Source organism: Neolamprologus multifasciatus, chromosome 18, assembly GCF_963576455.1.
Source record: "Neolamprologus multifasciatus chromosome 18, fNeoMul1.2, whole genome shotgun sequence".
NCBI lineage: Eukaryota > Metazoa > Chordata > Actinopteri > Cichliformes > Cichlidae > Neolamprologus > Neolamprologus multifasciatus.
In genome coordinates, this window is record NC_140456.1 from 26,009,808 (window position 1) to 26,025,474 (window position 15,667).

Consider the following 15,667-nt stretch of genomic DNA (forward strand, 5'->3'; position numbering starts at 1 on the left):
TGTCTCAGTTTTACCCAGAAAAGTAGTTTATAATTCACAGAAAATGACTTTTTTTTTCTTCTAAGGAGCCATTGTGAAATTGGATCATACAAATGGAATATTTTCTGGGTTTTTTTTTTAATTGTTTGTGTATCACTTATTACTTTAGCGTAGTATGAATGACCACAGGAGAGGTCTTTATCAGTAATAAAAGCTGTAAAACCTTTAACAATACAGTTAAAAGCCAAAATCTATGTCCTCCTTCACATTTTCTAGAACATTCCAGTGGGTTGGACTGGAACCTTTACAGGCCAGTTCTGCCGCCCCTGGTCTAGTCTTAATGTATTTGACTCAAAGAAATAGACCTATGTAAACCTATTATGTGTGAAGAATTTGAAAAATTAAAAACTTTTTTATGGTTTAACAATGTTTTTATTCCCATATTTTAAAGTAAGGTCAGTTTCCCTGACCTTGTTGCTTTCCTACGAAGTTAAGAAAAACTGGACCAATCCCGCGTGCGCCATGTTTTGGGCGGGAAAAATGGATCGCTAGCTTGCTAGCTCGTTTATTGATTAGTAGTACCACCTAGCTAACCTCCGGCCAAAGGAAAGAAGGAGAAAATGGCAGCTGGGAAGATGTGCATGAAGAAAAATAAGGAGGAAACTGCCGAGGTTTGAATTCACCACATAAAAATGCCATACTTTAGGTGTTATTTACTCAGTGTTTGTATTTCTAAGTTCCTGTTTAACGGATCTGTGCTGGAAGATGTTTAAGGCAGTCAATGGCGGCATCTTGTGGCCATGATATGACTGTGAACATGTTTTCTCCTTTCTTTTCTTTTATTTAAAGTGGACGGAGTTATTCCCGAACGACTTTAAATCTGCGCAGGAGTCTTTACTCTTTGTGAAAAGGATGATGGTCGTGGCTGTCTCCTCTATCACCTATCTCAGGGGTATTTTTCCAGAGGATGCCTACAGATCCAGATATCTGGAAGGTGAACATTCAGAGAAACTATTTGACAGGACTCTAGCTAGGAGTTTAATAAAATCAGCATTCGGTGAAAATAAATGTACACTTACTGGATGCTTCATAAGGTAAAATACACCTATTCAATTAAAAACGTTTCCTGGGCTGATAATTTCAGGTGGTAGGTTCAGAATTTAGCTTAAAGAATATGAAAGCATGGATCCGTCCTCCCTTGTATTATTGTTTGGGCCTCTTAAATCCCCCAAAGTGTGCTAAATTTAAATGTCACAGCTTACTTTAGTATAGTCTCTGACGTATGTTCCTACCACAAAACTCAAATAATCTCAAACTCGTACATAACAATGAGTTCACTGTATTCCAGTGGCCTCTAAAGAGCATTTTTGGGATGTGGTGTTACCAGAGATTCAAATCATCAATGTGAAGCCAACAAATCTCTGTCTTACTACTTTTAATCACTGACTATAAAAGGCTGTTTTCTTTTTGTTGTTTTGCCAGATTTTTGCATCAAAATCTTGCGTGAAAGCTGCAACACTCCTGGTGCAGCCAAAATTGTGAAATGGTAAATAGAAAATCCCTGCTTTAATGCTAAGAAAATGTACAGAAGGAGAGTTTTATTACCCTGATTAATATTTGCAAGTGTCCTTATTTGTTTTGTTCAGGTTGATGGGCTGTTTCGATGCATTAGAGAAACAATACGTAAGTCGAGCCTATCGTTCAACTCTTGAAATATGTAATAATTAATGTGCGGTGCCATTAATATTTTTGTTACTTTTATTATTTTGTATGTTATTCTCTGGACAGCTCCAGCTTGTGTTCATTGGGGTAAGTGTATATGTAACATGAAAGAGACAATTTCCCGGTTACATAGACATGTCTAAAACTTATGATTGTTACAATCCAGGTCTGCGCTGATCCTGATGAACCCAATGTAAGTTCTGTTAAATTACTGAATATTCAAATTACAGCAGCATGTGGCCTGATCAGAAATGATAAAAAACGTATGAATCATTGTCTTACTTTGCAGCGGATAATTGAGTCCTACCACTTCAAATTCAGATACAGTGCAAAGGGACCAGAGATGGACATACTCAGGTAGGTATAAGTTTAAGCATGCCACACAGACTGAGCCCTACCCAGCTGACTGACTGAAGCTGTTATAACCTCTGTGCAACCACAGGAACAACGGTATAAAGATGCAAGTGACCATGGACGACACCAAAAAGGCTTTGGTGCTTCTAATCAGGAAGCTCTTTCTGCTTATGCAGAACCTGGACGCGCTCCCCAGCAACGTCTACCTGACCATGAAGCTCTACTACTATGATGAGAGTAGGATACTTACTTTTAATGAATATCCTATATCTTTGTGTCTTTTAGACTAGAATTTTCCTACTAAAAACTAAAAATATTATACTGTGCTCTTCTTTCAAAGTCACCCCTGCTGACTACCAGCCGCCTGGTTTCAAGGAGGGCGAGTGTGACAGTCTGTGGTTTGAAGGCGTGGCCGTGAACTTCAGGGTTGGTGAGGTGGAGACGCCCTTTCACATCTTGAAAATAGCTGTGTCAGCAGAACAGGATCGGGTGGAGAAACTTCAGAAAGGAAATCATTTGGGGGAGACTAAGCAGGTTTCTCAGGGGGCTTTTCCAGAGAAGGAAATTGAGAAGGTAGGCTACAGAAAGGGGACTGTTTAAGTATAATAGTCTCAATCCTGTTTACAAATGCAACAGGCAGTTTATGATAATATTCTTAAACATTTGGTTACAGAATCCTCCCAAGAAAATATATGAAGGAGAGGATCTACCTTCTGAAGACGGTGAGTCTATCAGGGCTGGGCGATTTATATTTCCCAAGAAGCCACATGAGAACTGTACAAAGGAGTATTGGGGGCTATATTAAGAAAAAAAATATTGATTTTGAGAGTACAAAGCTGATTAAAGTCATTGTTTCAAGTCTGCCACAGCTGCTACACTCTGCAAAATGCCTTGTGTTGATGAAATGTTGACTGAAATCATACTTCAGAACTGGTTTTAACAGCAAGGAAATTATTTCTCTTTTAGCATATAAACACAGTGTGCTGATGGGTATGAGGACGTTGAAGAGACAGTGCAGAAAGCCTCATCTGATCAAAGGAAAAACCACACAAACTCAGAAAAGTTGTCTGGATTTATGCAAAATGACATGCCTGTCAAGTTAGAAATGCAAAGATATCAATGGTTACACATTCTTGCATTAAAGAGGACGTATGCTGTGTCATAAACCACAGTAAGACAGTTGATCAAGTTTTTTCACCAACTACACTACAAAGGCATTTTCAGGCATCGGGTATAGCAGCCGTGGGAGTTGTTTAGCTTGAAATGTGAAGAAACAGCCTGTATCTTCACATTTCAACTTTATTCTCAAAGTGAATAATATTTTTTTTCTTAATGTGGCGCAAATACTCTGTTGTAGAACTTTGGGCTGTTGTGAAAGGCAGATAAAATCTATATTGAGCAGGATTAAGTTCACATAATAGATGCAGCCCTCCACAACAGTCCCACTTTCTCATGTGTTCCCCTTGGGAAAACTGATCGCCTACCCTGGATGTGCTGCTGCTGTTTAAACCCTCCCCCTAAAACAAAACAAAACATAAAATTGAACAAAAGACTTACACTGCTGACTTTCCTCTAAACAGAGTCTGCACAGTTTAAGAAACCAAGGCGGCCCATGGCAAAGGTACAGTGGTACTAGACTGTAACAAAATCTAAGAAATCATAACATATTTGAGCTTCATTAATAATAATTATTAATTTTCCAACCGTTTACTTTTTTGTCTGTTTTAGAGGACTGCAGCTGCCAGAAATCTTGCAAGAAAGAAAAGAAGAATCTAACCAACAAGACAAAAGATGTGTGAACAACCTGTTCATTTTAGTATGACGTTATTTTACAATTCACGTTATTATCAAATGTGTTAGACAGGTTCCTTTGATAGTTCACTCTACCCAGACATTGCTGTTGCAGTTTTATTTCACACGACACGCTATAACATTCATAATTCATATAAAAGTACTTCGGTTTTCATTTAAGTGTACAAAAATAGTTTCATGTGTATAGTTAATAAAATAAAGCTTGATTGTAAACATTGTTGTGCAAATGCGTAAAATACATTGAGAATCATCTCATTTACATAAATGGCCAAAAAAGGTAACCAAGCACGAAACTCAATATGAAACTCATTCGCACTAAAGTAGCTAAAATCAGTCAAGATTTAGATTTAAATCACAAAGCTAAGAGCTTGAATTAGATTGAATTGGTTAAGAATGCAGTTTTAGTGCCTACAATGTGTTATATTTTCCTGTAAATTAGAAAAAAAAGTGTGGATAATTTGAGCACATTGATCAAAGACTGTTAGTCGTTATTTGAAGCACAAACAGTTGATAGTTTTTCCTTGACTGATGGGAGATTTCCTGATATAGAGTCTCTGTCTCAGTGCACAGCTCTGGCTTGCTGTGGCTGGGTGGTCTAGAAGAGGCTGTCTACATCGCCCATCTCCACAAACACAGTCTTCAGTTGGGAGTAAAACTCGATCGTCACCTGGCCGTTCTCCCGCCCTATGCCTGGGGAACATAATGGTCACAAATGTTTGAGTTTGATTAATAAAAAAACAAAACAAAGTAATGATTTGCCGTTCACATTTAGCTCCTGGCCAGCTTGAAAACGTGAGTGTACCTGACATTTTGAAACCCCCAAAAGGCACCTCCACAGGAGTGATGTTGTAGTTGTTGATAAAACAGGAGCCTGCCTTTAGATGTTCAACCACTCTATGGGCTCGCCTCACGTCCCTGCAGAACACGCATAAAAGTTGATTCTGTTCATAAACAGAATCTACTTTGGGAGAATTACTTACCTGGATAATTGAGAATGCATCAAGACAAATTTAAAATAAATAAATTCAGACTCCAAAGCAGAAGAAGAGGCTGACATACGCGATCTTTTGGTTGTTTGTCAGCAAGGTTTCGCCAAAACAACCACATGAACAAACAACTACATGAAACATGCTGGAGAGCTGAAGCATGGGAAAGAAGGGACCCACTGAGTGTAGATGACTTTGTTTGAGGGATTAGGGAATTGTATGTGTATGTGATACACTGGGACTCAGATTAAGTGACTTCAATTACTGGTTGGTTTGTAGCTTTAAATGTGGTTTAAAAAAAAAGAAGAAGAGAATTTGCACATATAACAAACCAACCTGGTGAAAACACCTGCAGCCAGACCCAGTGAAGTGTCATTAGCCCTCTGCAGCACCTCGTCTTCTGTCTCAAAGGGTAGCACAGACATGACTGGACCAAAGATCTCCTCCTTCACACAGGTCATGTCATCAGTGCAGTTACCTATGAAGGGGTAAAATTAAAGGATTTCAATCCACTGACTTCAGAAAACTTGTGGTGTTGCAGTTAAATTTAGTAGGGGGAGATAGTTTCCAGCACCGTAACAAAATGCAAAAATAGAGTATTTTATAGAAGGTCTACCTAATACGCATGGCGTCATGTAGTATCCTCCTCTGAGCTTGGGATCAGATGGGACATAAGATTCACCCCCACACAACACTGTAGCGCCCTAGTAACAATGCAATCCAAGTTAAAGTTGCTGCACATAATCCTACTGGTGTACACCTGACAAAATAAAAAGAACTCCTCGAACGAGTCTTACCTCTTTTTTTGCTCGATCAACAAAAGACAGGACTTTATCCAGATGTGGTCGGCTGACCAGTGCCCCCATTCTGGTGCTCTCTAAAAGAGGGTCTCCTATTTCGATCGCTTGGGTCCTCTTTACCACCTCCTTCACAAACTCAGGCAGAATATCCTTCTGAACATAGACCCTCGTACCATTGCTGCACACCTGTGATGCACATATACAACACTATCAAGTAACAGGCTTCAATGTGAACCAGACAAAAGCTGAACCATAGAGTGATGGTAAAATATAACAGCATATGAAAAAAAAAGATACACTACCTGGCCTTGAGACAGGAAGTTGGCCATGAGAGCTCCCCTCACAGCGTTCTCCAGATCACTGTCCTTAAATATGAGCAGTGGAGATTTTCCTCCAAGCTCTAAAGTCACTGGTTTGACCCCCTTAGATGCCATCTCCATGATCTGTGGCACAAAAGCAAATGGAAAAATATCCAGTTATTAGGACATATAAAGAAGACGCCGGCATCGTTACCACGACATTTACAAATCCCAATTGTTTACTATTAAATGTCCTAGTCACAAGAAGTCTAAAATACCACGTACTTTCCGTCCTGTGGGCACACTACCAGTAAAAGACACCTTAGCAACATCAGGGTGTTGACACAGGAGGCTGCCAGTTTCCTGGCCCCCCTGGACCACATTGAAGAGCCCCTCTGGAACTCCGGCTTTGGCGTAGATCTCTGCCAGCATGACTGCTGTCACAGGTGTCACCGGTGACGGTTTAAACACCATGGAGTTACCTAATATGGAGAAAAGATAAAGAAAAACATGGATTGTTTGAATTCTTTTAATAAGTCTGCACATTCAGTAGTATCAGTCTCCGTGGAATGCTATCTAAAGGTGAAATGCTGTAATTATTTTCTGAACCGTTTTGTGCTCAAATGAATTACTGACTTTAAAGATGGTACTGCACACGTTTTAGTAGCACAGCAGTTTATGTCAAGTGACCTTACAAAATATAGTCTTGCTGTTCATTTGCTAGAACGTGCAGTTATCCTAACTTCAGATGCCCTTTCCTCACCCCACAGTCTAACTTCTTTTTTTTTTGCCTGTCCCATTTGGATCTTTAGCCATGAGAATTGTTGTCTGAAGGCCAAGAAAGAGAGGGAGAGAAAGAAAATAGAGGGGAGAAGAGATGGTGAAAAAGGGGGGAAGAAAAAAAAAAGAAACCCCCCCCCCCCCAAAAAAAAACCCCCCACCTGGATCACCTGTATGGAGATAAAAAAAAAAACAGAAGAGAAAACAAACAAAAAAAGACCAACATAATAAATACAACGCCATCACAATAAACTAGCTAACAGTAGATACTAAATATTACATGTTATTGTGCAGTACGCAAGATCGACAGTGCACAATGTGCTTTGAGGTAGCAGCTAAGAAAGGTGTAGTTTGTGTCTGTGAACACCCGTGAGTACACCTGTGTGCACACCTGTGTGGATCAGCGCGCTTGTATTCCAAAGGTTTCTCCATGTAACGATCTGCTAGGGAGTGTGGGGAGCCATAGCCCCGTCCCCCAGGGCATGAAGCAGGTATGGAGGAGCCAGGCCCCAGACATCCAGAGGCCCCAGAGTACAGGGACCACCACAGGGGCAACTGTGCCACCCCGCTGGGAAGAGCTGAGGAGAGCCCCAAAAGACAGGTCACCCAGCAGCCACGGAGCAGAGGCCAGAGGGGGTTGCAGTGATGTGCCTGTGGGCTCTGCTGGCAGCCAGCTGTGCCAGAGAGGACCGAGCCTCAGGCCCAGATGCCAGAGACCTGAGGGCACCCCACCCTCAGGAAGGGGCACAGCCGGGCCACAAGCGCCAGGCCCCGCCAATCGGACACCAGGAGTGTGTCGGTACATACATGAGCGCCCAGCCCCAGACACCAAGAACCACCAACGTCTGAGGGCATCAGCCACTGGCAGGGAGTGTGGTGAGGGGAGATAGGCCTCCATACCTTGGAGAGCCTGAGATGTTCCCAGAGAGGTGGAGTCTAAGACCCAACCTGACATATAGACACAGACGAACAGGCGCACGCAGACACAAACGTGCATTCCCACCCTCATATACACAAACAAATACTCGGCACTCACCCGACGTGGAGACAGACACAAATAGACACTGTAGACACATTCACACTCCCCAAACATACTCTATATCTCAGGTCCGGGTACCCCCGCCCCCAGAGGGGCAAACCATACCCGGACCAAGGAGATGTAACCCTTCTCTCTGGGGTGGAGCAAAGCAGACCGCCTCCTTATCTGCAGTAGCAGAGAGGCCCCGCATCCCAGACCCCAATCTGACGGCCAGCACCTTCTCCCAGCCCCCCAGCCCCGAAGGTTAACAGAACGGGGGTGAGTGAAGACCCCAAACCTCCCTTCGCCCGCTCATATGTAGTGTTGTTGCGTGCTGTTCTAAAGTGCATTTAAAACAGTCTAACTTCTTAAGAAAATGTACTGATTTATTTTCCAGGAGTTTAAAGACATTTTCTTAAATGTAGCAAACCAACAAAGGCCACTGGTGTTTTGGTCGTGGAAGAAACCCATACCGCAGGCCAGGGCTGGAGCAGACTTCCAGGCAGCGATCTGAAAGGGATAATTCCAAGCACCGATGCCAACACAGACTCCCAGCGGCTCTCTGCGAGTGTATGCAAAGGATCCCCCAGGCAACTGGACATGCTGGCCTTGATAAAAGAAAACAGAAGCATTGACAAGGTAAAACAAAGGCTGACGTGACATTTATAAAGCCATATAAATATGGCGAAAATATACAATAGCTATACCAACCTGCTAAAGTGCTGGCCAGTCCTGCATAGTACTCTATACACAGTCTGGCAGAGTCCACATCCAGACGGGCCTCTGTGATGGACTTCCCATTATTGACCACCTCCATTTCAGCTATTTCCTCTCTGCTGCTCTGTGCATGAAAATCAGGGCATATGCAATCTAATATATTAGATGACTCATGGGATCTTCCTTTTGCAAGATATAACAACAACTTTGTTGAGCTGTTCTTCATTCTAAAAAACAAAACAAAACAAAACATATAAACAACAAACACCTCAATTATATGTGCAGCTTCTATCATGACCCTTGCCCTCTCCATCCCCGACATTTTGCTCCAATAACCGAAAGCCAGTTTGGCAGCCTTCACAGCTTGATCCACCTCCACACCTCCACAAGGCTCCAACTGGCACAGGACACGGCCTACAACATGGAATGGAAGATAGCTCAAGCGTCCAAGTAGGCAGACTTTCATGAAAACAACAGGTTGCACACAGTTTCCATTTGGCACAGTCATCTCTATGATTCCAGTCGTTCTTTGATATGAAGGAAAAATAATTGTCGGCCTACAGCAGCTACAGGCAACTGTGCTGTGAATTTTGTGGCTCGCTTACACTTTAGGGCTGGAAAATCATTTTCAGTGATGGTAACTGTGATTAGATAAAGAGCACCATGCATAAAGGGTGGGGCTGCATGCAGGCTCTGTGCTGGCTCAGATGGAGTTAAGAGAGCTGAATTAAAAACAGGGACCGGGCCTCAAAGAGCATCAGAATATAATTGGACTAAAAATGTGTAATGCACGGAGCAGCAGGCTGATTATCGGGCATCATTAACTGATAACGATGTGCTCTCATGTCTTGGTTCTGCTCCAATGAAGCTGTGCAGAGATAACACTGTCCATACAGGACTGCTGGTCTATAGCTGTAACTAACTGGATACAGTATATCAATCAACATGTGTAGAAAGTTTACTTTTATTGAAAAACTAGTTACCAAGTTTAGAGGTGTATTTGACAAAAAGACTCTAATCATTCAGAAAGTAACGTTAAAATCATTTCCCCCTACTAAAGATTACCAGACATACATATTCACACAGCAATGGCCAAAGTCCGGTCATAAGGCAGGGTCAGTACTTTTTTTCAGTATTTACGAGCTGTGTGTTTTACCGGTTGCAGGTTCGTAAACATTGTCATTGCTGCATTTCTCAGGGCCTGTCCTCTTCCCAGCCCAGAAGTTAAGCGGGAGGGTGATCTCCACCGAGCCGGAGGAGATACACCTCACTCCAGCAGCCAGAAGAGCAGCTGCAGGCCGCCGCAGAGGGAGAATAGCGAGTCTCCGGTGCATACTGAAGCTCGTCCCGTTGCTTCAAGTGTCACTGATGACTGTAAAACATGCAGTATGCGGGTTAACGTCACTTTACCGATAACGCTGGAAAATCTAAAAAGGAGTCTGACTCGATTACAAGCAACTCCGCCAAACAGTTATGTGCTAACGACTCTTTCACTTTACTGTCACTTTTAAAATTTCATTATTGGATTTAAGTTTTGAGAAAACATACCTATAAGACGTTTAATTTGTTTTCGAAGAGTCCAATCTCAACTCAATTGAGAATATCGTGTTTAGTTGCCATTACTACGGCACTTTTCTGACGATTCACCAAGGGGCGGGCCAAATTGCAGCCGAAAGCCAATCGGCGCTAACAGGCCAGTGGCGTCTGAACTTACTATACGATTGGATAGTTTCACTGTCGATCACTTAAAGCGGCTTTAAGAATATACTCTCATATTTTAAACATAATTAAACGTCAGTAACTATTGCATGGCTGTAAAACTTTCTTAATAAATACAAGCAACTAAAAAATATATATATAATTAAAATTGCAGTTGTTTAAAATAAAGGGCAGCGTTGTGGGAGGAGCTACAACATAACGACGTTCCAGCTCAGCGGCTGGAGCAGCACATTACAAGTATGGCTGGTGACAGTGAGACACATTTAGGGGACCGCGGCGAGAACACCCAGGTTGTTCGGCAACCTTTCCTCATCGGTGTCTCCGGTGGCACTGCCAGCGGCAAGGTTAGCGTTCTAGTGAGCTAATTTGACGGGTTTCACGTAGTGACACGTTGAGAGTTTTGAGTTAATTGACGGCTGATGCTCGCAGCTGAGTTCGCCGGCTGACCGCGTGGCTTCAGCGACGCTGCAGTGAGGCTTGATTGACAGTTCACAATAGTTTAGCGCACTGGTGCTCTGTCTGTGGTGCTGAACGCTGACTTTAGTTAGTCCAATATTCTTCTCTTTTGTGACGGAAATAATAATGATAAACTTAAATTACAATGGATGGTAATAATGTTAGCTTAGTTAGCCCTCGAGCTAACGATAAATTCCATCACATGCTAGCAGTGCCGGGAGATAAGACAATAGCTAGTGCTAACTTAACTCTAAGCTAGGTGGGCTGTGTTTGTAAACAGTGTGACCCATATCTCTGTCAAATGAATAATATTTTAGCAGCGTTAAATTTATAGTACTCGTTGTTTGACGTCAGATTGTTTTTCCCTTTGACCCGGGAAAACTGCTAACGTTAAATAACGGTAACCTACATGGTGGCTTACTGGATAATAATATACTGAACCCCTCCGCGCGAAAATCACTGTGGAAAAAGATGTCGCTCATCTCTCCTTAATATGTGAAACCTCAGATGCCTTTTTAAAAAAACTATATATATATATATATATATATATATATATATTAGTCGATTCAAGAAGTATTAGCTTAGCTTATTGTATTCTATTTTAATTTGACCGAGTTCCATTAAAAGCCTCGCACAAAGAAGCACCCGCGTGGGCAGAGCTAAACTTGCCAGCGCACACGGTGGCGCTGACTCTTAAACACAGACGTGGCTATTTCTCCAAACACGTCGTCACATTTCTTTGTTATGAATTTTAGGGTTTTTTTCCGTGGGCGACTGGGGAAAAAACTCCCCTTGAATTAAACCAGTGATCAAAGTTCACATAACAGACTAGCTAAATGCGAAGGTTAGTCAAGGTAAACAATAATACATTGGTGGTGAATGTTACTTTTCGCGGCTTTGTTGTGAGCCCGTCGTACATTCATCTCATTTGGGCCCTCTTTCTGGCTCTTTAAACCGTATCATCTGTTATTGGCATTATGTCAGTGTTCCTGTCAGTTTCCGGTTTGACGTTGCTCAGGGTGTGAGTGATGTCATGTTCCACGTTTGGTATATTTAGAAGACATACCAGTTTTGTTTCATATTCATTAGCCTTACTGCTGAAGGTCTCCCCCTGCCTGTAATGGCAACAAAATAATGAATATGATTTTTCTTTTAAAAAAACCAAACATTAATACTAAAAAAAAAATACCCTTAATATCTAAAAGTAAGACGTCTTCCCTTTAGTGTATTTAAAAATGTTATTTTGAATTTCTCCAAGAGGGCTAAACTTAGAAGTTAAAGCTTCAAGGTGATGCTGTAGATTATCTTCCCTGTGTCACTGGGGTGGCTCAAGGGTACATTCAAAGTTTGTCCATTTTATCAGAAACTACCCCATTTGAGGGCATTGACCCAAGCTTCCAGCTCCGGTGTGAGGCTGTTTAAATTCGTTGTAGCACAGTGTAATGGGTACAAAAGGAAGCAGAGCCTCAGGCAGTGGGGGAATGCCCTGTCAGCATTGGGCATGAGATTCTTTTAGTTTGGGAGGTCAGTGAGGACAAAAAAGGTTGGCCACAGGGCAGTTTGCCTATAGCAGTTTGCAAACGGGATGCAGGATGTTTACTCACCCAGGTTATTTCTAGGTTAAAATCTTAATCTATGTGGGTTGATATTTAGCCCACATGGGAGCAGTCATATTGGTGCACTCTCCTGACACTCATGTTCTTGATCATTTCCACAGTCGTCTGTGTGTGAGAAGATTATGGAGCTGCTGGGACAGAACAAGATTGACCACCATCAGCGGCAGGTGGCGATCCTCAGCCAGGACAGCTTTTACAAGGTGCTGACTCCTGAGCAGAAAGCCAAGGCACTCAAGGGCCAGTTTAACTTTGATCATCCAGGTATGATGCACGTTAAATCTTTGCTACATGTTACAGGTTTTAGTGGCTAGGTCATTTTACCTGGCTTATTGTATTAACTAAATGGCATCTTTCATGTGCACATGCAGTCCAAAGTGGATTACGGTTAAACAACTGGAGGATAAAATATGTTAAATGACACCTAACAGTGGCAGCAATACATAGAACTTTTGGAGTCCATTTTTGGAGTCAGGCTTTTCACCCTCGCTTCCTTTCTGGGCTGATTTTAAATCTGCACCATCAGCAAGCCGTCCTCAGGCAGCTGCTGCCAGGCTCAGACTGAACACAACACATGTTATACGAAAGCGATTCCTGGGTTACCAAATGTGCGGGGAGCGGTGCCACGTGTCTGGGTGCACATTGAGCTGTAGTAATGGAGGTTAAGTGTGACCAATTGTAACTGAGCATTTTTCGGTTTTCCCTTTCTTGACCTCAGATGCCTTTGACAGCGAGCTGATCATGCAAACACTGAGACAGATCCTTCAGGGGGAAACTGTCCAGATCCCAGTTTATGACTTTGTCACTCATTCCAGGTGAGTGCCTCTTTGTTTACCATGCTGATTAATTTGGCCACAATTCATCATGTGATCATAGAAGCACAACAGAGGCTTTATGCAGTTAAACAAATAAAGCATTTGATGTGTAACTTCGATTGTGTAATATGCTTAAATTTGTTTTGACACGCGTGTAAATGCAGTCGCTCACAGAGAAGAGGCACCTTTCTGTGTGTTCCAGGAAAGACGAGTTTGTTATGGTGTATCCGGCTGATGTGGTCCTGTTTGAGGGCATCCTCATGTTCTACTCGCAGGAAATCAGAGATCTGTTCCAGATGAAGCTGTTTGTTGACACAGATCCCGACACACGGCTGTCGCGTCGAGGTGTATAGCGTGATTTGGGTTGCTACTCACTAGTGTAACGATTGTCACTTAAGTGCACTGTTAAAGTGCTTTTGGTTTTCAAAAGTACATTTGGACTGTCTGTTATCATCACATAGTGTGTGTGTGTTGTGTGTGTGTTTCTTGTTTCTTTTTTACATTGGTGTACTCTTGTTTTTTATGTCTAAATGTATAACATGTCTCTGTTTCAGTTCTGAGAGACATCAGTGAACGTGGCAGAGACCTGGAGCAAGTGCTCAGTCAGTACATCACTTTTGTGAAGCCGGCCTTCGAGGAGTTCTGTTTACCTGTGAGTGCTCCTGTCTCGTTGAGACACTAAACCAGGACTGACACCATTCTAGTTTTAACACTGATACAGGCAATTATTTTTTTGGTAACAAGAAATATTATTGCCACTCCAATATTTGCCCACTAGAGAGCGCTGTGTGCTTGTACTTGTTTAGAATAAAGAATTGTTCCATATTATAATATTTTTGAGCTGCTGGGGAGTTTAATCATAAGAACATTTCTTATTTCTACTAGACGAAGAAGTATGCAGATGTCATTATTCCACGAGGAGCAGATAATCTTGGTGAGGCCTCAGTGATTGTTGTTGTGACATCTTAACCTACAAATAACTAACATGTTTAACTTGTCCTTTGGATTGTGCTTGAGTTTGCCCGTGCGAGGCAAAACAAACACATGTTCGCACTCCAGTGATACAAATAACACACCTCTGCCACACAGCATCTTGAGGTCTTTAACAAACTTTCCATTTCCTCTTTCAGTGGCCATCAACTTGATAGTACAGCACATCCAAGACATTCTGAACGGCGGACCAAGCAAACGTCACAACGGCTGCACGAACGGCCACAGCACTCCACGGCAGCAGCGGACCTCTGAGTCAAGCAGTCGGCCTCACTGACCCCGTCACACCTCTCTTCACAGAAGGGAGAGGGGTGTGGGGTGTTGTAAATAATGCCTGTGGGCATCACTGTATTTAAAAGAGATGAAGAAGAAATGCAAAGAGAATTGAAATGCCTTTTATTATATCATGACTACTCTTATGTTATCGGTTATTTCATTGTAACTGTAAGGATTTGATTTTTATTTTGTCATGAGGGTAAAGATGAGCTCTTGTTGCGATGAGACCATTGGTTAAATATTGATCCCATGCATTTCACCCCTGCCTCTTTTTTTCCCCTTCCTTTCTTTTTATGTATCCCCTGCTGCTCCGTTAAAGTTCATGCTGTAAATGAATAAAATTGGGGAATCCTTTTTTTTTTTTTCTTATGTCTGATAAAACTTGAAGCCCTCGGGGGGAATCTGATGACATGTTTAGTGTTCTGAAAGGAACGCGAGTTAGACAAGTGATGAATCAGGTGCACTCTAGCTGGATTTGCACTGACAATCTTGGGAGTGTCTCCAACAATTTTCATTCAGTTCCTGGTTTTTCTCGTTTGTGTTAAGTGTATTGTAGTGTCCACACTTTTTGTATGCCTGTAACAGAAGAAACACATTTTCTTTTTATTTTTCAGTACCAGTTGCTACGTGCAGAATAACACGACTAGCAGATCAATGAAGCCAAATGCCAGAGGGTTCAACTGAGTGCTCTGATAACTATGTCTAGTGCAACTGTTAATTATGGGGTTAGTTGTCCTGTCTAAATGGCTCACATGTGTAATGACTGAAGCTCATACAGATCCTTGTTTTAAATGGCGCAGACTTTGATTTGTGAGCAAAGTGTTCAAATCTGTGAATTGCTTTTCTATACTCCTCCCTCTTCTACAATTTGCTCACGTTCACATGGACAAATGAGTTGTTGAGTTCGAGCTGGCATGTATATACTCAGGTTGACACCAATGGATTTGAAATGCCAGGTACAGCAATATCACTTATCCCAGGTGTGTGGCCATTAACCACCAAGATCCACCACAATGCCTCTGTGAAGATGCCTCAGGTTAAAATGTTTAGTAAGTATTCACACTTGCAGTTTCCACTATGAAAAGGTTACAATAAAGAAACAAAAACAAACAGCTGGATCCATTTTTTTTTAATGTTGTGCTTAATTTAATAATTTGTACCATAAGATTTGTACTGTATGATGAATTGATGATTTGTTTGGTGATTTATATTTGAACGGTTAATAAACTGATGCGGTTTTTGTAGCTTTGTGATTATTTTAACAATTTAAATGCATTTCACAGAGAAACAGAGTTCATATTGTATTTGGTACATCCGCTAGATGGCGCACG

At 41.9% G+C, this 15,667-nt stretch overlaps 3 protein-coding genes across 3 annotated transcripts; 2 read left to right on the plus strand and 1 right to left on the minus strand.

Annotated features, from left to right (window-relative positions):
• The first annotated feature begins 533 nt into the window (after nt 1-533).
• Nucleotides 534-4,084, plus strand: zte38 (zebrafish testis-expressed 38). Its single transcript, XM_085140239.1, has 12 exons — nt 534-650; nt 829-973; nt 1,462-1,525; nt 1,626-1,662; nt 1,768-1,788; nt 1,868-1,894; nt 1,991-2,058; nt 2,144-2,292; nt 2,396-2,628; nt 2,729-2,777; nt 3,636-3,676; nt 3,784-4,084. The coding sequence occupies exons 1-12, from the start codon at nt 600-602 to the stop codon at nt 3,829-3,831; spliced, it is 933 nt and encodes a 310-aa protein (XP_084996365.1). The 5' UTR covers nt 534-599; the 3' UTR covers nt 3,832-4,084.
• A 134-nt stretch (nt 4,085-4,218) lies between these two features.
• On the minus strand, nt 4,219-10,150 carry aldh9a1b (aldehyde dehydrogenase 9 family, member A1b). The gene is made up of 12 exons (XM_085140238.1): nt 10,016-10,150; nt 9,624-9,839; nt 8,736-8,881; nt 8,462-8,591; nt 8,224-8,358; nt 6,238-6,434; nt 5,956-6,096; nt 5,651-5,839; nt 5,470-5,557; nt 5,190-5,331; nt 4,670-4,782; nt 4,219-4,557 (listed from the first exon to the last, which is right to left on the minus strand). Exons 2-12 carry the CDS (start codon nt 9,799-9,801, stop codon nt 4,463-4,465), a joined length of 1,554 nt encoding a protein of 517 aa, XP_084996364.1. The 5' UTR covers nt 9,802-9,839; nt 10,016-10,150; the 3' UTR covers nt 4,219-4,462.
• Nucleotides 10,151-10,389: 239 nt separating this feature from the next.
• On the plus strand, nt 10,390-15,442 carry uck2b (uridine-cytidine kinase 2b). The gene is made up of 7 exons (XM_085140241.1): nt 10,390-10,530; nt 12,360-12,519; nt 12,974-13,070; nt 13,273-13,415; nt 13,625-13,722; nt 13,956-14,004; nt 14,201-15,442. Exons 1-7 carry the CDS (start codon nt 10,426-10,428, stop codon nt 14,335-14,337), a joined length of 789 nt encoding a protein of 262 aa, XP_084996367.1. The 5' UTR covers nt 10,390-10,425; the 3' UTR covers nt 14,338-15,442.
• Nucleotides 15,443-15,667: the final 225 nt, after the last annotated feature.

Coding starts and splice junctions, on each gene's coding strand:
- uck2b (XM_085140241.1), top strand. CDS start 10,426: ATGGCTGGTGACAGTGAGACACATTTAGGGGACCGCGGCGAGAACACC. Junction 13,071..13,272: donor GACTTTGTCACTCATTCCAG/GTGAGTGCCTCT, acceptor TGTGTGTTCCAG/GAAAGACGAGTTTGTTATGG. Junction 13,723..13,955: donor TCGAGGAGTTCTGTTTACCT/GTGAGTGCTCCT, acceptor TATTTCTACTAG/ACGAAGAAGTATGCAGATGT.
- aldh9a1b (XM_085140238.1), bottom strand. CDS start 9,801: ATGCACCGGAGACTCGCTATTCTCCCTCTGCGGCGGCCTGCAGCTGCT. Junction 8,592..8,735: donor AAGCTGCACATATAATTGAG/GTGTTTGTTGTT, acceptor TTTCATGCACAG/AGCAGCAGAGAGGAAATAGC. Junction 8,359..8,461: donor ACTGGCCAGCACTTTAGCAG/GTTGGTATAGCT, acceptor TCTTTTATCAAG/GCCAGCATGTCCAGTTGCCT.
- zte38 (XM_085140239.1), top strand. CDS start 600: ATGGCAGCTGGGAAGATGTGCATGAAGAAAAATAAGGAGGAAACTGCC. Junction 974..1,461: donor CAGATCCAGATATCTGGAAG/GTGAACATTCAG, acceptor TTGTTTTGCCAG/ATTTTTGCATCAAAATCTTG. Junction 1,895..1,990: donor CTGATCCTGATGAACCCAAT/GTAAGTTCTGTT, acceptor CTTACTTTGCAG/CGGATAATTGAGTCCTACCA.